The sequence below is a fragment of the Hypanus sabinus genome, chromosome 6 (assembly GCF_030144855.1).
Source record: "Hypanus sabinus isolate sHypSab1 chromosome 6, sHypSab1.hap1, whole genome shotgun sequence".
NCBI lineage: Eukaryota > Metazoa > Chordata > Chondrichthyes > Myliobatiformes > Dasyatidae > Hypanus > Hypanus sabinus.
Genome location: NC_082711.1, coordinates 162,345,764 through 162,372,070, shown reverse-complemented (window position 1 = coordinate 162,372,070; position 26,307 = coordinate 162,345,764). Strand labels below are relative to the sequence as shown.

The window sequence follows — 26,307 nt, the reverse complement described above, 5'->3', positions numbered from 1 at the left end:
GGAGTGGGATGAATTAAAAGTGAAAGGATGAACACTTAGAGGAGATATGAGGGACAGTTTTTTTGAAATTCAGAGGGAGACAAGTGTCTGAAAAAGTGCGCTAGGTATTCTGGTGAAGGTAGATACGAAATGGTGTTCAAGAAGCTGGTTGAAGCACATGAATACGTAGGGAATGGAGGGATATTGATGATGTGCAGGCAGATGGGTTTAGATTAACTTTGTACCAGGTTCCACACATTGTGGGCCAAAAGGCCAGTTGTCTGCACAGTACTGTTCTATACTCACCCAGCAGGGCAGAGACAGGTCATAAAGTGATTCAGCCCCCTGGTGTCCTAGGCTCTGTTTCACAGGTAGCCATGTCTGGCTCCACAGCCTGTGCAACCGATTGTAGGCTCTGACCAAAATATGGCATCTGGGGCCCTATTCATATCTGACTACTGAGCTGCATGATGTGAATTGGTACCTTCAGTTTTCATTTAGAGACCCCTGCTGGGAGGGAGCCATTCACTGCGATCAGCAATGTGCCAGGAGAAGATGTAAAAGAAACCCTCTTCCCCTACTATAGGAGAGACCCAGTTTATAAACCTTTATGAACAGATGCATGAGTTTCCTTGTGCTTCTCCAGCCCAGCTCCATAGTTCTGAAATTATGTTTAATCGTTTATATCAGCACCAATTGCCTGTACAAACCCATATTCTTTGACATTTTTATAAACTATGAGAGACACAAATAGGGTAGGCAGTCAGAATCTTTATCGCAAGATAGAATCGTCAAGTACTAGACGCCCTGCAGTTACGGTGAGAAAGGGAACCTTTAAAGGAAAGCAGTTGATGTTTTGGGCCATGACCCTCTATTGGTGCTGCCTGACTTGCTAAGTTTCTCCAGCATTTTCTGTGTGTTGCTCAAGATTTGCAGCATCTGCTGAATCTCTTGTGTTTACATTTAAAGGAAATGTATGGGGCAAGTTTTATTACACTGAGAGTGGAAGATGCCCAGAAGAGACTGCTGGGACTGGTATAGGAGCAGGCATAATAGTGACATTTAAGAGGCTGTTAGCTAGAATTGTGAATGTTAAGGGGATGGATCATCTGCAGGTAGAAGATATTTAGTTAATCTTGCCATTATGTTCTGAGAAGGTATAGTGGGCTGTAGAGCTTTTTCTTGTGCTATACTGTCCTTTGTTCTACATTCTCTTCCCACAATATCCAAAGGATATCTTTGTTATTTCACGACAGTAGACTAGATGCCTCATTGGAGGATTTCAGCAGGTCAGCACCATCTGTGGAAATTAATAAACAGTTGATGTTTTGGGCCAAGACCATTCATCAGTCCTGATGAAGGGTCTTGGCCCAAAAATTCAACTGATTATTCATTTCCATAGATCTTGTCTTACCTGCTGAGTTCCTTCAGCAATTTGTGTGTTTTGCCTTGGATTTTCAGCATCTACAGATTTTCTCCTGTTTTAGATGTCTCATTGTCTGTTCTATGCTTTTCATTGTGGGATCCTCCCAGTCTAATCAATTTTCTCACTGTACAACAGCTACACCTTGTAAATATTTTCCATCTTTTATTCTGAAAGTCTTCCCAAAGTGCTCCATGATGTATCATAGAAATATCATAGATCCTCTTTTGGTTATTTTTGAAGCCTCAGAGCACGAACCACCAGATTCAGGGACAACTTCCATCTCACTATTGTTAGATTGTTAACAGTCCTTCCATAAGCTAAAGGATGAATTTGTGAAGTCATGATTTCCTAGTTTATTTTTCATACCTCTTGCACTTTGCTTGCCTATTTTCACTCTCTGTAACTGTAACAATTTATTCTGCATTTTGTTTTCAATTTTGCACAGTACTGTAGTAATTTTATGTTTTGCACTGTACTGCTGCCACAGAAAAAAACACATATTTCATGACATATGTGAGTGATGATAAACCTGATTCTGATATGGGTCTCTGTTGTGGATTGAGAGTGCGAAGGGGGCAGGGAGAGGGGAATCATGGTGGGAAAAGAGGAAGGGAGAGGGGAGGAAGCAGGAATCACCAGAGAGACATCCTGTAATGACCAATAAACCAACTGTTTGGAATCAAATTACCTTGACTGGTGTCTCAGGGCTGGGCATGCCTGTACCCACGCCACCCCCAGACCCTGTCTCTGCCACCTGTCCCACACCCCACTGGTGGCACTCCACCCTTGCTATTCCTAATATCCTTTGCTCCTGCCAGATTTACAAAACTTGCTCTCCCCTGCACATTGACAAATAGAATACTGTGGAAATGTCTTAGGAACCTTAGCTATAAATGTGTGCCCAAGACTTTTGCACAGTACTGTACTATTTCAATATACCTATGCCTGGAATGATATGTCTGGATAGCACGTAACCAATGGCTTTTTGCTATTTTTTGCTATTGTTTTGGTATATGTGGCAACAATAAACCAATCTAGATTCAGATTCAGATTTATTTATCACATATACATCAAAAAATACAGTGAAATGTATCATTTGTGTTAACAACCAACAAAACTTGATGATATGCTGGAGACATCAGTGGACCAATAAATCAATAAGTTAGTTACTGCCTGTTACATCTCTGGCATTTAGGGTAGCAGTGAAGGTCCTCCACCTCTGCTGGTGCACACTGATATGGAAGGATTCTTCATTGCCGTTTCCCTAACAATTTTTTTGACCAGTCGAAGTTGTTAGCCCTGAGCTGACCTCCCAAACCTGAAGGACCAGAGACCTGCTCTTACTCTGATCTCTACTCTTTGACCTGTTTGGCATGAGTGACCCTACCAAGAGTCAATGCAACAAGGCCCTGACTCCATCCAACATGTCTCTCCGGGCCATTGAGGCATGCAAGCCTCCAAAGCCGGTGACAAGATTGTAGTCCTCTTGGAGGAATAAATCAATAAAGACGCAAATTTGTGCAGCGTTCGGATCCAAAGCAAATGGCATTGATTAGCTGAGTTGTTCCAGAATTTTCATTTTTGTTTAAGCTGGCATTTTCCACCTTGACACGCCATTTGCTGAAACTACTCAAAACAATTTGATTTGCGCTACATGATTATTAAGGCCTCTATCAAATCACCCCTGCAGTTTCCAACATAAGTGCTTGTTAGTTTTATTGAAGCTCCAAAGGGAAACTGAGATTATTTTCCCCATTCCTTCCAATCGTTCACTTGTGCTGTAAAAGCAGATACAAGTGATCTGTCTATCCGTGTAATTACGCCCCCGGGGTAATTCATTTTGTAGCAGTTGCTCATTAGGGACTGGTTGTCCTAACATACTGTAGAAGGTTTTGTGGCACCAGGCTCAAATCCTTCAGGCTTCCTGCCGACATACTGCAAACTGTGCAGCACATAAGCTGTCCTCAGAAGTGCAGATGAAGACTGCAAAAAAACAAAACAGTTTACCATCAAGTAGGATCATCTCTGGAGGTAATATCCATGCTTAATGAGGTGTTGCTGAAAGAAGTTTAACCTATTTGGTTCCCCTTTTCACGGATTTTTAGGATCAATCCGTGCACTTTGTGTAATCTGTCAGATGTAGCGTGGAGGGCATTCTAACTCACTGCATCACTGTCTGGTATCGGGGGGGGGGGGGATGGTGGGTGCAGCTACTGCACAGGATCGAAAAAAGCTGCAGAGGGTTGTAAACTTAATCAGCTCCGTCATGGGCACCAGCCTCTGTATTATCCAGGACATCTTCAAGGAGCGATGTCTCAAAAAGGCAGCATCCATCATTAAGGACCCCCCATCACCCAGGCTGTGCCTTGTTCTCTTTGCTACCATCAGGGAGGAGGAACAACAGCCTGAAGGCACACACTCAGTGATTCGGGAACAGCTTCTTCAACTCTGCCATCCGATTTCTGAATGGACAGTGAACCCGGGAACACTACTCACTACATTTGAATTTCTATTTTTCCACTACTTATTTAGTTTAACATAGGGCCTCTGTCGGTCAGAGTTGACCATATATTGTATCCTTAGCTGTCCAGATATGCAGGTTTGTGCAGTATGATATGGCGAGCAAGCTCCCCCTCTCCACGCACCTGATGAACCCAAAGGAACAGCAGAGACCGATACAGTTTGGTAGAAGAAGCGTCACAGGAGTCGCCAATCAGCTTTGAACTCAGCGTAGGACTGCCTTAGGCACAGGGATTAGCCCCATCTGCCCAAAGCAACTGGTTTTAAGGCATCAGTAACCCACCTTTGCTCCTCCTCCTGTCAGTAGAAATGGTTCCACCAAGCTTAGTAGCTAAGCTGCACTAGAAGGCCAGGACCTGGACTTGGTTGTCAGAGACTATTTGAGACTATTGGGAGGATTTAATAGGTAGGGAGCATTTACCTCCCCCGGCTGTTACTACCTTAAGGATCCTGTGCAGCAGGATCTTAGAGATCTTTTGCCAGTCTGTTGAGCGAGTGTAGTCTTCTTTGCGGCTTTACGTTGGGGGAGCAACATCGGTGCTGGTGATACAAAAAGACTAAATAAACTCATCAAAGAGGCTGGATCCAAGCTCTCCTGAGTTAGTGGTGGAGAGGAGGTCACTAAACAAACTGTTACCTATTATGGACAATCTCTCGCATCCTCTCGCATGACCTTTTGAATCACCCTTTCAAGCATTCTTGTTCAGCTCTGCTGTGACAAGGTCGTTACAGAAATAAGCATGTACAACAATTCATCTCTGTGCGACAGGAGAACACACATCATAGTGCATTAGTCTCTGTTTTATTATTTTGCACATTGTTATTGTGTATTATTGTACATTGGTACACTATTTTTGTGTATATTATTATTCTGTATTTATTGTTAATTAAGCACACTGCTAAGCGTGTTTTTAAATGTTGCTGCTGTATCAAAAGAATTTTCCACTCGGGATCAATCAACTATTATTATTAGTTTAACTATTTTATATATATATTTACTGTAATTCACAGGTTTTTCCAATTATTATGTATTGCATTGTACTGCAAAGACAACAAATTTCACAACAATTGCTGTTGATATTAAACTTGATTCTGATTACAAAGTTTCCCACATGCATGGAGTCAGTGTCTTTATTTCCAGTGTCAATATTAATCGAACAAAAACTGTTTCTAAATTTAAGATTCAGGATTGTTTATTGTCATTCAACAATACACAAGTGTAAAGGTGAATGAAATGACTTTTACTCCAGATCAGATACAGCATATAAAAGACACAATAAGCATAAAGAACACAATAAAAACAGAATAAATATAAATACATAAGATTAGCTTATATACATACATTGATTGTATGTCTATAACATGATGCTAGGTACAGGTGTATCTGTAAATAGGGTGACTCCAAATGGAAATTATAATGCAGTAGTCACGTGTGTTGTAGTGGGGTGGGTTAATGGATGGATTCATAATTCCACTTTTTAAAATAAGGATTTAGAAAGAATTCAATTGAATTATGTTGTTTGGTATTTTGATGCCTGATGTGACCATGTGAAGGATGTTAGCAACCGGACCGTTATACTCAGTTGCAGTGCAGGGTCTTGACCACAAATGGTGACAATTCCTTTTTCCAAACAGATACTGATCAGCCTACTGAGTCCCCCCAGCAGTTCATGTTTTACACAACATTCTGCCCATTGTAACCAAGTTGCTTCCCATGTTCGCATTCTGATTCACAGTTTAAGTGGCTTTGCTTTACAAAAGGGTCTGCTACATCCAATGGATCCAATGCTAATGGTTTGCTCCCTTTCTTGGCTTTGCAGTGCCCCTGGTCTCCAAGATCTGTCCAAGTGACACATACAGGGTTTGGAAAAGTGGACAGAACCTGCGGGTGGACACCACATTGCTCGGCTTTGATCACATGACCTGGCAACGAGGAAATCGTAGCTTTGTCTTCCGAGGACAAGGTCGGTGTTAACTAACTGGCTTTCCTCCTGCAGAGTGCTGGCTTCTTAATTTTTGAAAAGTAAAATGTTTGCAGTTCCCCTATCTTACTCAAAGCACCTCAGGGGTAAAGATGTTTCTGAAGTGTGGTAGTTTCTCTTCATAATGTGCTCCTGTAAGCTATTATGGCATAACATGGTTGTTTATGGTTCCTGTTTAATACAGAATCTTGCTCCATGCTCTCTGTACACAGCTGTTCAACTTTCTAATAGCTTGTAGAGGGAGTGGAGGAACAGACTCTGCAGCGTGTGCTTTCATTACATACAGAGAGATTGATTCGTTTCTCTAAGATAACAGTATTACTACCAGCCTCAACTAGCTCAGAAGCCCCAGTGGGAGCTTACTAGAGATTGATGCCACCAATTTAACCTAGAAATTCACCGGATTAAGACTTGGCGCAGAAAGAAAAGCAGATATATAAAGCAAGGTCATGGGTAAAACAGGATCAAAACAAAAATTGTTTTTTGAAAAAGTAGTCCCACTCTCACCGCTGAGGTGGGAAGTTGAACTGTCAGTTTTCAACAGCACACGTTCTTTCCCCCAGAGTAGTGTGGACAAACTTCTAGGACGATATGAAACCCAGCTCAATTGCTGTCTTGGAGTTTGGAACTTGTATATTTTCACACATTTACACTTGACTTCTAAACCTTTCCATAGCTGGGCAGGCAACGGCCAAGGCTTGCCTTTTCATTGACAAAATGTCAGATCATTAAACTAGGGACTTTCTTGCCTGCTACTAGTTTTCCATTGTGTAATTACATGCTATCTTTGTCCTGTTTCGGCAAGTCGCTTCGATCTGGTAAGACTTCACTAAACACGATGCTGTGAGGAACTAAAGAATAAAAGATAACCTCTTTGGAGCAATGGCATTTTACTTCTGTTAGTATGTACTGTACATTATGGGTGGTGGAGTGGAGATATCCCTCTACCAAAGGAGATGTAGGGTGCTCCTTCCCTTCACTAGCCTGTAGGTCACCTTTGGACAAGGTTAGCACCTGCTTAGACCCCCACCCCACCCCTGATCAGGGTCTTGTGAAGCCATGGGAGCAGCTGTGGTGGATAGTTGTATAAGCAGCTGGTGCATATCACAAGTCCTGGTTTGTACTGTACCTCAATGGTCAGGTCTTGAGGACATGGAGTGTGCTACATTAATAGTGTTCATCTAATCTTTACCTGGAAATTTAAACTTGGTGCACTACCCCACTACTGACACCCCTAACAAGAATCTCGAGGAACTCTGCAGGTCAGGCAGCATCTGTGGAGGGAAATGTACAGTAGATGTTTCAGATTAAGATTCTCCCTCTGGACACAGATCTGCTTGACCTACTGAATTTCTCCAGACTCTACAACTGATGTTCTCAGTGTTACTTCAAAGGTTCAAAGTTTCGTTTATTATCGAAGTGTACAACTCTGAAATTCTTCTTCTTCGGGTAGCCATGAAACCAAGTAAGGCAGCATGACCATCAACCCCCAAATCCCCCCTCCCACAAAAAAAAAACAAAAACGGAACAGGCACATCAACCCCCAAATCCCCCCTCCCTCAAAAAAATGAACAAAAACGGAACAGGCACATCAACCCCCAAATCCCCCCTCCCTCAAAAAAATGAACAAAAACGGAACAGGCACATCAACCCCCAAATCCCCCCTCCCACAAAAAAAACCCAAAAATGGAACAGGCACATCAACCCCCAAATCCCCCCTCCCTCAAAAAAACGAACAAAAACGGAACAGACACATCAACCCCCAAGTCCCCCCTCCCTCAAAAAAACGAACAAAAACGGAACAGGCACATCAACCCCCAAATCCCCCCTCCCACAAAAAAAACCCAAAAATGGAACAGGCACATCAACCCCCAAATCCCCCCTCCCTCAAAAAAACGAACAAAAACGGAACAGACACATCAACCCCCAAATCCCCCCTCCCTCAAAAAAACGAACAAAAACGGAACAGACACATCAACCCCCAAATCCCCCCTCCCTCAAAAAAACGAACAAAAACGGAACAGGCACATCAACCCCCAAATCCCTCCTCCCACAAAAAAATGAACAAAAACGGAACAGACACATCAACCCCCAAATCCCCCCTCCCACAAAAAAATGAACAAAAATGGAACAGGCACATCAACCCCCAAATCCCTCCTCCCACAAAAAAATGAACAAAAACGGAACAGGCACATCAACCCCCAAATCCCTCCTCCCACAAAAAAAACAAAAACGGAACAGGCACATCAACCCCCAAATCCCCCCTCCCACAAACAAACAAACAAAAATGGAACAGGCAAATCAACCCCCAAATCCCCCCTCCCACAATGAATAAAATCAGGACAGAAACAAGTATTACTTGTTTTATTTCTGCATTTACTTCAGTCTTTTTTGTGTAGTTTTCCAATCTATTGTATTTTTTATTCTACTGAGAATGCCTGCAAGAAAATGGATGGCAGGTGACATATATGTACTTTGATAATAAATTTACTTTGAACTTTGGATAAGAGTACAGTCAACATTTCAGGCTGAGTTCCTTCAGGACCCTTTTCCATAGACGCTGCCTGACCTGCTGAGTTCCTCCAGCATTGTGTGTGTGTGTTGCTTAGAAATCAGTAGATGGAGTGAAATAAAGATGATTTAAGACCTTGAAAACATTTCTCATCTTGCTAAGTTTGACCCTTGAATAATGAACCTTTATTCAGATGCCGCTCTCATTACTAATCAAAATCAACGCGTTCCTTTCAAGGGAAGCAGCTATCTGCGGGCTTGAACACTATTCTTCGCTCTTTTCATTAGCAACGCTGAGTGACTTGCTGTTCTATTGTCACTCACACGTTTTGAAGCTCTGCGGGCGCGTGCAATCTATGATTGCAAATCTGCCAGCAAGCATAAATAAGAACAGAAAAGGAACGGACCAGTGAGAAGGTATCCTCATTGTCTGAAAGGGCAACTGTCAGCAATGTAATGTGCTTCTGTTGCGCATCTCTTAGTAAACTCATAATATTGTGTCAAGGGAAAACATTCAGTCTTTCCTAGGAATGACTGTGTGTTAACTAAAATAGGAAACAGAACAATACAGAACAAAGCTGTCATGACAATCAGGCAAGCTCCCTCATTGGGATTTGTTGAGTTTACTCAGTTCTGTTTAGCTCCCTGCTCATTTTTCGTTGGATCAGTAGCCAAAGCGTAAGATGCAACAATCTCAAGTTGATTTGCGGTGAACATCCGCTGGGAATTTGCGAAGAGCAATCACGGTCAAAGACCATGATCGTCCGTAGCAGACAACTTGGCACGTAATGATAATGATGATGCATTGGAAGAATATACCACATGATAAAGCACAGAAACAGGCATTTTGACCTCCCAAATCTGCGTTATACAGACCCTCCACTATTTGCAATTTTACTCTCCCCACAACCCCTGAGATTCTATGAGTTACTGAATGTGATGGGTAACGAGGGCCAATTACCCTGCCATGGGCGGTATGGTAGTCCATAGATGGCCCAGTAGATGAGGGCAGCACAGCAGCCGTTGGGTGGCTTGGCAGCCTATGGTTTAGCACATCACTTTACAGCGATCAGTGCTCGATTCCTTCCACCGTCTGCAAAGAGTTTGTATGTTCTCCCTGTGACCGTGTGGGTCTCCTGTGGGTACTCCAGTTTCAGCCCACATTCCAAAGACCTGCGGTTAAGGCTGGTGAGTTGTGGGCATGCTATGTTGGAGCCGGAAGGGTGGCGACGCTTGCCGGATGCCTAGCGCAATCTTCGTTGATTTGAGTTGCCGCAAGCACCTCAGAGCATGTTTTGATGTTTCCATATACACATGACAAATAAAGGTCACCTTTCATCTATACCAATTCCCACGCCGTTGGGAATTTGGAGGAAATTTTCTTGAGGAAAACCTTATAGCCACAGAGAGACCATGCAAGATCAGCACACAAAGAACCGGAGGACAGTCTTGATCTGGAGAAGCAACCCAAAAGCTCTACCAGTATGCCACTGGCCTGCTCAGCTCATGCTTACCTTCCCACTCCACTTTGTAGCAAGATGAGACCACAAGTATTAGTCAAGACTGTAGCCCAGTAAGCTCGGACGAGAGGAGAGGTAAACACCCATTTTCTGCAGATTTTTATCCCGAGTAATTTGTTGTTATAATGCATCTGATGTGATTGCAAGGGTGTTCTTCACCTGTACACGAAAATCAAAGACATTGCAGATGCTGTAAATATGAAATTAGAACAGGAAATGCTGGAAAGACTCACCAGGTCAGGCTGCATCTGTGGAAAAAGAAACTATTAACAATTCAAATCTCATTTGAATGGGGTCACTGATCATGGAGAAAAATTTAAGTGCTGTTAAATATTTAATTTGCATGAATGTTTTTATAAGCATTTATTAGTATCTTAATTAAATTTACTATTGTAAAATGCTTTTAATATTCTTAATTGCTTGGTTACTTAAATCTCTGGAGTAATTTTTAAATCTCTATCAAGAATATTTTGTGTCATAAAATATTGCACAGGATAGAAACAGGCCTTTGGACTCAACTCCTCCTTGCCGACATAATTACCAGTGTGAATCACATTATACCCCCAAACTTTTCATGTCTGCATTTGCATCCAATTGTCTCTTACAAACTCTGTAGTTGTATCTGCATCTGCCTCCACCACTTCTTTGGGCCGCTCATTCCATATAACCACTAACGTCTGTGTGAAAAACTTGTTCCTCACATCACCTTCGTATTTTCCACTGCTCAACTTAAGCCTGTGTCCTCTAGTTTTAGTTACCCCAGCATAGGAAGAAGACTCCGTCTACCCTATGCATGTTCCTCATTATTTTATGAAGTTCTATCAGGTCACCCATTAGAGACCTATATCCCAGAGAGAGTAAACACAGCCTATTCACTCTCTCCATTTCAGACAACACCCTTGTGAATCTCTTTTGCACCCTTTCCAGTGCTCTCACGTGCTTCCTGCAGTATGGCGATCTGAAGTGTGCACAATTTTCCAAGTGTGACCTGACCAATGATCTGCAGAACTGCAGTATGACATCATAACTCTTCTACTCAATGCCTCATGCCATAAAGGCAATCTTTCTAAATGCATTCTTCACTACCTTCTCCTCCTGTGTTGCCATTTTCAGGGGTCTATGAACCTGCGCCTCAAGGTCCCTCTGTATATCAACACTCTTGAGGTACCTTCTATTACCACCATATGCCCTATTAATACTTAACATGCCTAAATGTATTAACTCACATTCGTCTGGATTAAATCCCTCTGCCCAGCTTGCCAACGTGTTGTCCCTTTGTATGCTTTCACGACTTTCTTCGCTATCCACTGCTCCACCATTTTGTTTTGTCGTCAACCAGCCTGATAATCAGTTTACCTACATTCTCATCCAAGTGATACATAAGAACTAGCAACTATCCCTGAGGTACGATTCCTCACAAACTGCATGGTAGTAATTTCCAGGAGGATGGGTTTAATCATGGTAGTAGGGGAACAAACTTTGGTCAAGGCCTTGGGAATAACTGACTTGCTTTCTATCAAAGGAGTCTCATGGATCTTTTTTCTTAGCTGAACAATACATTTAAAGACAAGATGACATCACGATATCATGTCCTTCAGTGCCCAGCACTAAAAGTCATCCGAGATATTTTTGCTCAGTCACCATTGTGGGACCTGAATCTAAACTTCTCTGAGGATCGTCGCCTTGTCATGGAAGAGAGGCGACTGAGTTTCCTGAGAAGGCACGAGGGATGCCATTTGGAGTTTATTCCTGGTTCAAGTGTTCAAAGGTTCATTTATCATCAAAGTATGTATGCAGTATACAACTCTGAGATTCGTCTGCTCCGGATAGCCATAAAACAAAGTAGACCTTGGAAGTTGTTCAAACCCCTCACCCCGCACAAATAAAATGTGCAAATCACCCCAAGTTTAATTCATAATGGCAACAAGAGCATCAACATCCCTACCACTCAGAAAAACAGATTAGTGAACTGTGAACATCAAAGCTCACCGCCCCCACTCAAAAAGAAATTTACAAATTGTGCCAGATTTAAATCACTCAGCGGCAGCTAGAGTATGGTCATCTGTGGTGGTAAGGTTAAGGAGGAGGTTCCTGACAAACAGCGATCCAACCAAGACCGCCACGGTGGAACTGGCGGAAGAAGATGACACATCACAACAGCAGTGAAGACAGAGGAAGGCTGCAGCGGGGAAGATCCCCAGTCTTCCTGGATGCCACTATAGACCCTGACCTTGATCTGTCATGGGCCTTGTGGTGGGTGCCCATGCAGCAGTCTCCCCACGTTAAATAAAGTCACAGACAAGTCTTCACCATTGAGGAATACTCCTTTGGGAGAACATCATACTCAACTTGAGAGATCACACCACTTGAATATAAAACCCTTTGACTCAGAAGCAAATGAGTATCCCTTGCTCATTTCTTCCAAAAATTAACTCAAAATAGGTGAATGTTATGAGTCTCCAGTCTGCTGCTGCAACATCATTTATCTAATAAGAGCATCTTGTCTTGCATGTTGCAACATTTCATGTGAAGCTACCCAATACTCAATTGATGATGGTACTTGCCTTAAACAATGGAACAAAACAACTGATGAAATCTGGAAGAATAACAGTGGATCATTTCCTCTTGAATAGATGCTGCCTGCAATTTGTTGTTGCGTTTTAACCATAACATGTTTCAGCACCATTTGTCAAAGCTGGAAGCATTCAAGGTTAAAGATTGTTTATTGTTATTCTCCAGTACAAGAGTGTAAAGTGGAACAATGTGATTGTTACTCTGGGTCCATTGCAAGAACACATTAAGCACAAATAGCACTGTAGGAGCCATGCATCTGTTCCCTATTTGTATTGTATTTTGTGCTGCATGTTCATTTTATTTATTATGGTAAACAGTCACAACAGTTGGGCCATGGTAAAAATAGAAGGGAATAAGTTACGCATTTGTACTTTGTTCAGGGCAGTTTTGCAGCTTGGAGCCGAGGGATGTCATACCTTTTGTTGACTGCACAATTATGCTCAATTTTGCTGCGTTATGTTTAAGTATGCTTAAGTTTCATTGCTTCAAGATTGTATGTTTGCTGATTGCTAATGAAGGATCGAGTACACATCTTCAACTTTTGGTACAATCGTTATTGGGACTGAAGGCATGTCATACCAGTATAATGAATCTGTGGGGGTTTGGTTAGAATTGGCCACTACAAACACAATAAAAAAAAGAACAAAAGAAAACACAATAAATTGCATGATTGAAGTCTCCTGGTGTTATGAAGAGACTGTCCGGATGCTTGTTTTGTAGAGAAATGATGAAATCGCAAAACTCTCCTAGTGCATTCTTGGCATTAGTGCTCAGGGTGTGTGGCTGGTAAACTCCCTGTGCAGGCAATATGGCTGGCATTCAATTGCATGATGTTCAATTGCCACAGAACGGCAGCTGCCCAAACCCTTGTCGACGTATCCACAGATATTTTTAACACATGTCCACAACAAGTTCTTTTAATCTCCTAAACATTTGCAATGACAGCAATTTTAGTCTTTGAATTTTTTCTGTTTTCGATGGCTGCGTCAGGTGATAGTATAGGAGTAGACATTTCCTCTTTGTTGAAATGTATTAAAAGAGCAATATAGTAATGCAGGTACTTCCAAAATAAAGCCCTATGAAGGATCCGAATTTTGGAGGCAGGGTCCAATGCTCAGTTGCCACTGCATTATATGTTTAGCTCATGCAACTGAGGCCCAATGTCTGTTAAGAATTGTTGGAATACATCTCTTCTGGCGGAACCTTTTTTCCTACTTTTAATCTGCCAAAAAGTTTGTACTCAGCGGAATTCATTGAACCACTCTGAATTGTTTGATGATCAGCCAATAGAGCCCGTTAATGGGACTGCAGTGTCTAAGCTCCCAAAGTGGCAAATCAATTTGTCGACATATTTTATTACTGGAGTCGCTGATTATTCAGTAATTGATTATGTGGACAGAGCAATGAAGGAACGATCCTTGAGGAATGCCGAATGCTATTAACTTTTAGTCACTTTCATTGAAACCTTGGCTTAGAGTAATTGAATTTACTCACCCATGCTGTAATGCGTTTTGTGTATTGGATTTTCTTCAACGTGTATGCACACACTGAAGGATTTGTTTGGTTGATAAGGAGCTGACATGATTAACAACCTGGCCATTAAAGTCATGGTTAGGTATAGTTTTAGATCCAAGGTAAGCTGGCAGATAAACCTTTGCATCATCAAGAATTGGACTTTCTTAAATTATTTACTTGCTTTGACCTTCTTTTAAATAAAAACAATCATTTCATTTCATTGAGAAAGCTCTCTGGAAGCTGCTTAGACTAGCAAGCATCATCTGTTAGCAACGAGAGGGGAACAGGAGACTAACAAACATGATAAAGTCTGTAGAAGCTGGAAATCCAAAGCAACACACACAAAACGATGGAGAAACTCAGCAGGTCAGGCAGCACGTAAGGAAATTGAATAAACGGTTGATTTTTCAGGCCAAGACCCTGCTTCAGGACTGGAAAGGATGGGGGAAGACTCCAGAATAAAAAGGTGGGGGAGGGAAAAGGACGGCTCGATGGTGATAGGTGAAGCCAGGGAGGTAGGAAAGATAAAAGGCTGGAGAGGAAGGAATCTGATAAGAGAGGAGAGCAGATCACAGGACAAAGGGAAGGAGGGTAGGACCCAGGGGGAGGTGATGGGCAGGTGAGAAGAGGTCAGCTGCCAGAGCTGGGAATAGAAGAAGAGAGGAGGGAGAGGGAGAAATTGACTTTCATGCCTTCAGGTTGGAGGTAGTGTTCATGGGATCAATGTCTATTTAGGAATGGACATTGATCATCAGATGATCAGAGGTGGAGAGGATCAGTAACTTTAAATTCCTGGGTGTTATTGTCTCAGAGGACCTGTCCTGGAACCATCATATAAAAATGGTTGTGAAGATAGCATGACAGCACCTCTACTTCCTCAGGAGTCTGCAGAGGTTCAGCATGTCATCAAAAACCTTGGCAATCTTCTATAGATGTGTGGTGGAAAGCGTGCGGCCTGGCATGGGAACACCAATGCCTCTGAGTGGAAAATCCTACAAAAGGTAGTGGATTCGGCCCAGTAAATCATGGGCAAAACCCTCCCAACCACTGAGCAAATCTGCATGAAACATTATTGTAGAAAAGCAGCATCCAGTATTAAAAATCCTCACCACCCAGGCCATGCTCTTTTCTCGTTGCTGCCATCAAGTAGAAGGTACAAGTGCCTCAGGATTTGCACCACCAGGTTCAAGAACAGTTGCTACCCCTCAACCATCAGGCTCTTGAACAAAAAGAAATAGCTACACTCATTCTGATTCTGGTGTTCCCACAACCACTGGTCTCACTTTAAGGACTATTTATCTTGTTCTTTCATGCTCATTATTTATTGCTGTTTATTTATATCTGCATTTGCACAGTTTGTTGTCGATTGATCCTGCTTACAGATACTGATCTATAGTTTCGCTAATTATGCCCGCAAGAAAACAATCTCGGGGTTGTATGTGGTGACATGTATACACTCTGATAATAAACTGAACTTTGACAAAAAAATGCAACTTTGATAATTGATGCAAGATGAAAGAGAATGACAGATCAGGAATGTCCTGGGGGGAACGTTGTTAGTTTCAGCTCAGTGTCTATGAACACTGTATGGTGGTCCTCACACTCACCTTTCATAGATGCAGAGGTCCGATTAATGTGATGACCCAGCATACTCGCTACCCTGGGTACAGCAGAAGCAGAAGGAAATCTGAGGGCCAAGTAGGCCTCTTGGCCCCTTACCCGAAGCCTTGTCCAAGACAAGCTATTGTGTCCTTTGACACCCATTTTTCTCACAGGGTTGGAAATTCCCTGTCCAATTCATTGGCCTGTCATCCTGCTGGTGACAAAGCAGGGTACAATGAGAAATAGTTGGCAGTTGATTATTGGCTGTCAGCTAGATTTGGTCCTGCTCGGGACAAAATGCTTTTCTATTTCATGTCAGATTTCTGGCATCTGTGATCATTTGCTTTTGGTTTAAAATATCTAGAACAATGACCAATGAACTGAGTGCCAAAGCTTTAGTATGGAAACAGTACTTGGCATTCTACACATATCTTCCAGTGGCTTAGAGAAGGACATACGGGAAAATGATAAACACAAACACTCCTAATGTTGGAGGAACTCAGCAGAACAGGCAGCATCTATGGAGAGGAATAAACAGCTAATGTTTAGGCCAAGAGCCTTCATCAGGACTCGCTGCGCACAAATCAATGCCAGACAGCTCATGGGGTCCTTTTTTGACCATTCGACTAGTAGAAGATTTTTCTCCCCACATTCCTATTAACTCCTCCCCAACTCAGAGATTAAAAGTACAAAGATTAAAAGTATGGATGCAGTATACAGCCCTGAGATTTGTCTTTCCACGCACAGCCACAAAACAAAGAAGACCATTGAACCAGTTTGAAGAAATATGTCAAGCTCCCAATCTGGGAAAAAAAAAGAACAAATCATGTGAACAGCAAAAAAAAGCAAGTGAAAAATGCAGAATACAAAACAGTAAATTACAAAGACAACGAAAGAGTCCAGGCATATTCAATTTTATCCAGAACCGTGTCTCTTGCTATCTGCTGTCTGCTGTGCTAGCCTGCCCCGATCAAAATTGCACAAAACAGCAATAACAAAAGAGGGCATTGCTTTTTGAAGATGCCCTTGATTGTGGGAAGGCTCATGCCCAAGATGAAGCTGGCTGAGTTTACGACCCTCCAATTTGCAGCTCCATACCAGGCAGTGATGTAATCAGTTAGAATGCAGTCAGAAAGAGACAAATGTAGAAATTTGCCTGTCTTTGGTGACATACCAAAGCTGTTCTTGAACCTTGTGGTGTGGAACTTCAGGCACTTTTAATGGTGGGGAGGATCTGCCCATGATGTATTGGATGGAATTGAGTACTCTGCAGCTTCTTACGTCCCTGTACTTTGTCCTGCCAAACCATGTCGCAACCAGTCAGACTATATTGACAGTACAGATGTGGAGGTTTGTTGGAGAGTTTGGTGATAACCTTCCTTGTGTTTGCAGACGAGGAGCTGATTGTAGGCTACTTGGCTTCTTGAGACTGACCCCTTTTAATAAGCTCATGGCTGTTCAAGCCGTAGGTTCAACTCTGTAGTCCTCCCTATCTCCAGTATAAATTCATTCCTTTAAGCGTAATATAATAATCTCACAGGATGGCTCCCTAAATAGCAATGTGACTATATTCCTTCATTGATTTTAAGTGTTGTCTGACTGATAAGTATTATCCAGGATACCAGAAATTCCAAACTCTTGGTCATGGAATCTTTTACATCATCTAAAGGGGTTTAAGGTTCCTTGAAAATCCTGGAAATTCAGACACTGCAGTGTTTCCTGAGCCTTACCACTCTGGATTCAAACTCACAACCCTCTGTGGCTTCAGTTCTACCAAAAGTTAGCCAGCTACCACTTTGGAAGGTGCGGTGAGAGATTTATGTCAAATATTTGTGCATGTCCGTCGCAAGGGATGAGAGCCACTGGCATTCTTGGTTGTGACTTGTAAGTGAGTTTGATTAAAGTGAGGGAGAGTCGTGCAGTTTGTCAACCTCACTCTCTCTTCCTAGTCTACATGGATTCAGAGGCAAGATGAGAGTCGAGACAACTGGAGATAGGTCAGGATACAGCGGGCGACCAGGGTGAATCTATGTGTCTTGCCACGTTCTTCACAATCCACAACGCTTGCAGGAAATGCTTCCCTGCCCATTGAATCAGCTGGTGGTTTCCTCCACGCAGTCTGATGAATCCAGTCATCACATTAAATAGTGTTTTCCATCATTTAAATACTGCATATGTTGGTCTGAAGACTGTGGATTGTTGAGAAAGCTACAGGTGTGATTCTTACTTTCGGTAAAGATTAATCACATGGGCACCAATGATACCAATTCACAAACCAGTTCTTTTTTCTCTTAAGCTTATGGGTTTTAAGGTTTTAATCTTCTTGCCTGCGTTATCTGAATGAAGAAAATGGCACAATCTGATGATTTCTGCTTTTTTCAGACAACTGCGCAGTTGTGATGGAGATCGACCACGACCGACAAATGGTTTACTCAGAGACTCTGTCGCTGGCGAACTTTGACCATGACATGCTGTTGGCTGCTGTGCAGCCCTCAGAAGAGCAAGTGGCAAGCCGTCTCACCACCCCCATCGTCACCACCCAATTAGATACCAAGAACATCTCATTTGAAAGGTAAGAGTTGGCCTATTTTATGTGAAAGCTAAATTGTATTTATATAGCACCTTTAATATGGTTAAAAAAGTCCCAGGGTTCTTTATGAGCTGTATTCAAACAGAATATGGCACTGAGACACACAAAGAGATACCAGCAAAGGTGCTCACTTGATGAGAAAAGTAGACTTCATGGATTGCCAAGGATATTACCAACTCTGCATTTGAAATTGAAATCCTTCAATATATATTCTGAGCAGAAATCTCAATATAGAGTTAGAATGACACAGGAATTAGCTCTGCTTTCACATAGCTTCAGAGGCCATGTTTGATCCTGACCACGGGTGCTGTCTGTGCTAATCTTGCATGCTCTCACACAGCATGTGTTTCCCTGGCTGCCGCCGTTTCCTCCTACGTGAGAGTTGGTTGGTCACGTTGTCCCTGTAAATAAATTGTCCCTGGTGTGTAGATGAACAGCAGGAGAATCGAAGGGGAATCAACGAGTTCGTCAGAAAGAAAAAGTTATAGGCGGGTTATTGGGTGACGAGGTAAGATGCTTGCCCTGAGAGCTAGCATAGAATCAATGGGCTAAATTGTCTTCTGTGTCATTAGAAATACGGAATATTCACAGCCAATATCTAAGATTTGTATCAAATTCTGCAGGTGGATCATTCACATTGGCCCTATTTTAATCCAGCATCTGAAACAAACTCCATTTAAGAACGTCACAATTTGGACATATTTTGATTGTTTCAATGTCAAAACTACAGTACATATTCTTATTATTATGGGGCAGAAATGTGATAAAAAATTAGAAAGCATGATATTCCTTACCTTCTGCCACCACAAAGAATCAAATGAAATATAGGAGGCAACCCCATGGAAGTACATGAAGGGATTTTATATTTAGTTGGGTGCCACTGGAGATCTAAAGTGACTAGGGGTTTATATTTAGTTAGGAGATACTGGAGAATTCTAGGACCTAGAGTGAAAAACAAATTACTGTAGGAGCTCAGCAGGTCAAGTAGCACCTGTAAGAGAAAAGGGAGCGGGGACATTTCAGGACAGAGCGTGCAGACAGATGATAACAAGTAGACAATAAAGAGGAGTGGATAGTGAGATAGGGGTTGGTAGGTGGTAGGGCGACTGAATAGGGGTGCAAGACTGATGTTGGGACTTGACGTGAAGCATTCCCACAGACGCTGTCTTCCTCCAGCAGTTTGTTCTTTAGTGTTTGAGCAGAGCCCCAACAATTCATGATATAGAAATTTATTCATCTATCACCAAATACATCCTGATACTTAAGGATGAATTTCTTCATTAGCTTTCCACTTGGCCATTAGAAGCACATTAGAAGATTGACACAGACTTAACCCAAATGGTTACCAACCAAAGTTAGTCCAAATGAGTTGTGACCCAATGTGGATTTTAACTATTTTTCCAGAAATGATCCAAATTTCCCAATTATCTTTATTCTCTCCTGAGGCGATTCTTTTCTGATTTTACTCTAATCATTGAAACTCCTTTCTCTCCCCATTCTGCCCCTGTTAGACTATACACTAAACAGAAAGCTTCACCATAAGCTAAGTGAACCCAATCCTCTCAGGCATTACTCTTTAGTTGTGTTGCCATGAGCGTCTGTAATCTACTTTATATCTTTACAGTGCTAATGGTTCACTAAATTAATTAACTGATGTACAGTGTTTAAAGCATTACATCTCATTGCCAGGATTTGTGGAGTAATGTAGTATATGACTCCTGTAAATCACTGTTATTCTATTGTAAGTAAATGGCCATGTCCCTTCTTACAACCTCAGGTTAAAAGGCACAGGATGCTCAGTTTGCAGCCTGTCCTTTCTAAAGGAAACACTTCTACCCTTTCTTGTACAAATTGATTGTCATTATCTCATGCCTTTTCCAGTTCTGCAGAATAGCCTTAATTATCACACTAATTTCACTGGTAGTTTATTGTAATTACAGTCCTGTATATTTACTGTTGCCATTGCTAAAACACTGTTATCTTAATCAGCTATCCATTTTAGTCACAAGGCAGGATGCTAAATTCGATTTCTCACTAAGTAGATATTTTCAGCTGTTGCTTTTTCTTCGATTTCCCGAAAACTCATTTAAAGATACTTACCAGCAAATTACAGTAGTTGCCAGCTACTTAAATCTTCCAGAAATAATTGAAGGCTTATTTTTCAAGTGCACATAATATTTGTAAAAGCTGACATGTGCTCATAATATATTGGCACTGCTGCGTACATTGGGTTACGTAATGTTACTTGATCTCTCATTGGCCAGTCAGACTTCTGATATGATTGGCGAATCTTTATCATGTATATTACTTTTGAAAATTAGTTAATTTTGTTCAGGGAAGATTGGTTCACAGGAAAAGTCAGCATTTTAAAGATGCAAGTGTGAAAACTGAAATGATTGCAAGGGAAAAAGTTAAAGGAAGAGCTTCCATTAATTTCCTAATTAGAAGTAGACTCAAACCATTTATTCAAGAGCTAAATAGTAACATCCAAGATGAAGTGAGTGAATGTATTGAGCTAAGATGAACATAAAGATCCAAGGCTCCATCCAGTTCACACTGAGTGTTCAGATCTCAATGTAATATAAAAACTATATATGGTCAGTGGCCACTACATTAGTTACACCTGTACATCTGCTCATTAATGCAGATATCTAATCAGCCAAACATGTGGCAACAACTCAATGAATAAAAGCATGCAGACATGGTCAAGAGATTCAGTTGTTGTTCAGACTAAATGTCAGAATGGGGAAGAAATGGCTAAGTGGCTTTGACCATGGAATAATTATTGGTGACAGATGGTGTGGTTTGGGTATCTCAGAAACTGCTGATTTCCTGGGATTTTCATGTATAGCAGTCTGCAGAGTTTACAGAAAAGGGTGCAAAAGAGAGACAACATCCAGTGAGTAGCAGTTCTGTGGGCAAAAATGCCTTTTTAATGAGAGCGGTCAGAGATGAATGGCCAAACTGGATCAAGCTAACAGGAAGGTGATGGTAACTCAAGTAACCATGTTTTACAACAGTGGTGTGTAGAAGAGCATCTCTGAACACACTATATGTTGAACCTTGAAGTGGATAGGCTACAACAGCAGAAGACCACGAGCGTACACTTAGTGGTACATACCTCATAAACACCTCCTGTACCTAATAAAGTGTACAAGGTCATTGAGTGTAATATAAAGAGAAAAATTCTAAAGGTGTTGCTGTGCTATCATGTTTGCTGTTGTGTGCTGGGGCAGCAGGCTGAGGGTAGCAGACACCAACAGAATCAACAAACTCATTCGTAAGGCCAGTGATGTTGTGGGGGTGGAACGGGACTCTCTGACGGTGGTGTCTGAAAAGAGGATGCTGTCCAAGTTGCATGCCATCTTAGACAATGACTCCCATCCACTCCATAATGTACTGGTTAGGCACAGGAGTACATTCAGCCAGAGACTCATTCCACCAAGATGTAACACTGAACGTCATAGGAAGTCATTCCTACCTGCGGCCATCAAACTTTACAACTCCTCCCTCGGAGTGTCAGACACCCTGAGCCAATAGGCTGGTTCTGGACTTATTTCCACTTGGCATGATTAACTTATTATTATTTAATTATTTGTGGTTTTATATTGCTATATTTCAGTATTCTTGGTGCGGCTGTAATGAAACCCAATTTCCCTCAGGATCAATAAAGAATGTCTGTCTGTCTGTCTGTAACAAGGCTTGGGAGGAGGAAGGAAGGGGATGGTATTTGCAAAAACATTGAAAATGACTGGGTAGCTGAGAAAGTGGTTAATAATACATTTGGAATCCTGAGCTTTATAAATTAACCATCAGAACACAAAACAAGAAGCCCTGATGAAACAATGGTCAGAGAGAATTTGTAATGTGTTTCTAATTCTGCGTATTGTGACTTAGAATGGATGTGAAGACCTTCGAGGAGGCACAGAAAGGATTTGAGAGAACGTCTCTAAGGGATTAAAATGTACGAGTAGATTGGAGAAGACAGAGCTATTGGAAGGTTGAAAGGCGAGTTGATAGAGATATTCAAAATTAGAAAGGATAATGTCAATAAAAACAAGTTGATGCCATTGATTGTGAATTCAGAGCAAGCATTATAGAGTCAAAGAGAGATACAGCACAGAAAAAGGCCCTTCAGTGATTGAATCCACTCTGGCCATCAACCATCCACTGTTACTAATCCTATACCAATCTCATTTTCCCTCCACTTTATCAACTACTCCTCGATTCTACCTCTTACCTGCACACTGAGGGGCACTTCTAGAGGTGAATTAATCTACGGAACTTCATATCTTTAGGACATAGGAGGATAAAGTAGCACTGGGAGGAATACCATGTGCTCCCAGGAAGAACATACAAACTTTAAAAAATATATTAAACAAAATATACTTTATTAAACAAACAATTATTAAACAAATATACTTTATTAAACAAAATATACTTTATTCAAAAACAAAGGTATATACAATAAACCATTCCATGACTTTCAATCATTTACAGCTGTTTCCATTACAGTCTTAATGTTTTCACACTTTTCGCCACCCAAGTAGCACTCTATTATTCCATATTTATATTCCCTTGTTGAGGGGTGTACACCCCACCCCTCAACTCCCGCAGGAGAAGAACCCTAGGCTGTGGTCCTTCCCCACCGGGCCCTTGCGGTGGCTGCACCAAGTTTGAGTGCGTCCCTCAGCACGTACTCCTGCATACAAACTCCACACAGGCAGTATCGAAGGTCAGCCTGAACCGGAGTTTCAGTGCTCCGAGGAGTGTCACTGTTCCAGCCCCAAAGAACATACTGTACATGTGTGGTATTTGGCAGAAGCAAAAGAGGCATGCAGGGAATACTTTTCACCCAATGAGCAGTCAGTATCTGAAAGCGGCTTCAACAATAAATTTCAAAAATCGGAGTTAAATTCATTATCAAAATACATATAATATATATCACCATATACTATCCTGAGATTCAATTTCTTGCAGACATTCACAGTGGAACAAAGAAATATAATAGAATCAATGAAAAACTCCACACAAAGACTGACAAGCAAGCAATGTGCAAGCGAGGACAAGTTGTGCAAATACAAAAAAAAATTAATGACAGTAAATAAATAATACTGAGAACATGAGTTGTAGAGTAAAGGGAAGTTAGCTAAGTGCTCAAATGGAGAAAAAAAAGTTACAGGACTTTGAGAAAAGCCCAGGGAATAGTTACTTTTTTATGCTTACAAAGTAACTGCATGGACTTGATGGGTTGAATGGCCTCTTCCTGTCGTGCACTAATTCTCATTGATTCTGGTTATGCTGTCTGTAGCTGTCCTCCAGATCTACGCAATTGCAAATTGCTGGAGGTTACTGAATTTAAGCAAGTGGCCTACAGTCCACAATTATTCTTGATTACACTATCACATGAATATTTATTTATAAATTATTTAAGCACACTGCTGATGATGAAGGTTAATTATCAAGCTCCCTTAATGACATTCCTTTACAGAAGTGCCGGATGCAAAGTAAACACAATATGGTTTGCGACAAGCAGTCTAAGTAACTGTCTGCAAACCTCTGGGAGTCTATAAACAATATATAGGATATTTCAATTTGAATCGAGTTTCTTCCTTTAAACATTTGAAACAAAGATGAAGATTAATTCTGTTGGACAATGGAGCTTTTAATTCATTCTAGACAAACGTCAACACGAATACTGGATACATTTAGGTCAATAATGGGCCTTTTCTAAGAAAACACTTTCACCGTGTTTGATGCTATCATCGCTGTTTCTTTTTTGCAAAGGAGGGGCTGGGGATTTGTTGTTATCATTGCTGTTTTTTTTCTGATGGAGGGGAATGGGGATTTGGGGTTTGTGAGTTCTGTGTCTTTTTCTTTTTCCTGCCAGTGGGAGTGAAGGCTTTTCTTTCCAACAACTCCCACGGTTTTTCTGTATTTCATGGCCATCTCGAGAAGACAAATATCAGTGTTGTATTGTACATGCATATGTTAACAATAAAATGAACCTTTAAACCTTTAATTGTGATTTATCTGTTCCAAGAACAGGCATCTTCATGCTCTCCTTAAGACAGAAGGCCACTATACCAAGATTTAATTAATATAGAATTCTTGCAGTCATTTGGAAGCGGACTCTTGTATCCTATCAATCCATCTTCCAGTAGCTTCATTATCCCTAAACACAAGAATTTCTGTAGATTCTGGAAATTCAGAGCAAAACACACAAAATGGTGCAGGAACTCAGCAGCACCTATGGAAAGAAATATGAAAAATAATCGATATTTCAAGCCAAGACCCTTCATCAGGACTGGAAAGGAAGGAGGATGAAACCAGAATAAGAAGGTGTGAGGGAAAGATTGCGGGGGGAGGAGTACAAGGAAGAAGGTGCTAGGTGAAGCCTAGTGGTTGAAGTGAGAAGCTGCGAGGTGATAGGTGATAGGGTTGAAGAAGAAGGAATCCGATAGGAGAAGACAGTGGACCATGGAAGAAATAGAAGGAGAGAGGGAACCAGGGGAAGATGATAAGCAGGTGAGGAGAAGGGAGAAGGGGAGCCAAAGTGGGGAATAGATGAAGAAGACAGGTCATGAGAAAAAAAGTAAAGGATATTAGAGAAATCAGTCTTCATGCCATCTGGTTGTAGGCTGACCAGACAAAACTTGAGATATTGCTCCTCAAACCTGAGAGTGGCCTCATCATGGCAGTAGAGGAGGCCATGGACTGACATGTCTGAATGGGAATGGGGATTGGGATTACAATGGTTGGCCACTGAGAAATCTTGCTTGTTGGGAATGGAGCAGAGAAACGCAGATCCCTTCAGCCAATTCATCTTCATTAGGTTACAAATTTTCATGTGTAGTTGTACAAATTATTGAGAACCCAGTAACAGGTTATTGACAAAGTGACATATTCTTCTCAATTAAACCAAATGTAGTTAAGAAAATGTGTGTGTGTGTGTGTGTGTGTGTGTTTGCTGTTCAGAGAGGGTACAAAAATACCAATTAAGCTGTGTAAACCAACATTAAGAACTGGTTAAAAATAATGTTTTCTTCAGAAAACTTTGCTTGAGGATATTTTAGAGATTTTCTGTCATTCCAGTTTTAAATGGCTAATTGCCTTTGGCAACATCACTTAAGTGACATGTTCCACAGCCCTGAATAATAGATCTGTTCTAAAAATGTTCTGTAATTGTACTGTGTCAATTAAGGTGTCACTTCAGCTTCATTCTTTGAATTTCCCTTCTCAGAAATAAATCTGGAATCCTGGGCTGGAGAAGTGAGAAGACTGAAATAATAAACAGATATGAATCCAAGGTAACTGAACCTGCAATATTAAGCACAGTAGAATACAGACAGTTAGATATCACGGTGCAAAAGTTTTGCACACACACACACACACATATATATATATAGCTAGAGTGCCTAAGACTTCTGCACAGTACTGTAGTGATTTTATGTATTGCACTGTACGGCTGCCGCAAAAATTTCATATTTCATGACGTACGTGAGTGATGATAAACCTGATTCTGATGCGGGTCTCTATTATGGCCTGAGAGTGGGAAGGGGGTAAGGAGAGGGGACTCATGGTTGGGAAAAGGGGAAGGGAGAGGGGCGGGAGCCAGGAACACCAGAGAGGCATTCTGCAATGATCATTAAGCCAGTTGTGTGGAATCAAATGACCTTGCCTGGTGTCTCATGGCTAGGTGTGTCTGCACCCGCACCACACCCCGCCCCTGTTACTCCTTCTCTGCCGCACCCCCCCCCCCCCACCATCGCCATTCCCATCATCCTCTGCTCCTGCCAGATATCCAAACTCGCTTCCTGCTCCACATCGACAAATACAGTACTGTGCAAAATTCTCAGGCACGCTAGCTATATATACTGTGCCCAAGACTTTTGCACAGTACTGTGTATATGATTCAGCAGACCTGACACAGGAGTTGTGGTGTGAAGGAGGGGCAGACACATGCAGCATTACTTTAACAAATGGAAAATCCCTGGCTGTTAATCAATCACATCTGCATGCAAAATATCTCATTTGTGCTCTTGTCATGTGAAGCGCTGTGCCACTTTTAGCACCTTGCTACCTGGA

General features: G+C 41.6%; 1 protein-coding gene across 1 annotated transcript in view; it reads left to right on the top strand.

The window, feature by feature from the left end:
- Nucleotides 1-26,307, top strand: part of ankrd13b (ankyrin repeat domain 13B) — a 456,195-nt gene that overhangs the window by 354,529 nt on the left and 75,359 nt on the right. The window contains exons 5-7 of the mRNA XM_059971419.1: nt 5,746-5,889; nt 18,012-18,201; nt 25,463-25,529. Of these exons, the coding sequence (XP_059827402.1) occupies nt 5,746-5,889; nt 18,012-18,201; nt 25,463-25,529 (401 nt within the window). The remainder of the gene's footprint in view (nt 1-5,745; nt 5,890-18,011; nt 18,202-25,462; nt 25,530-26,307) is intronic.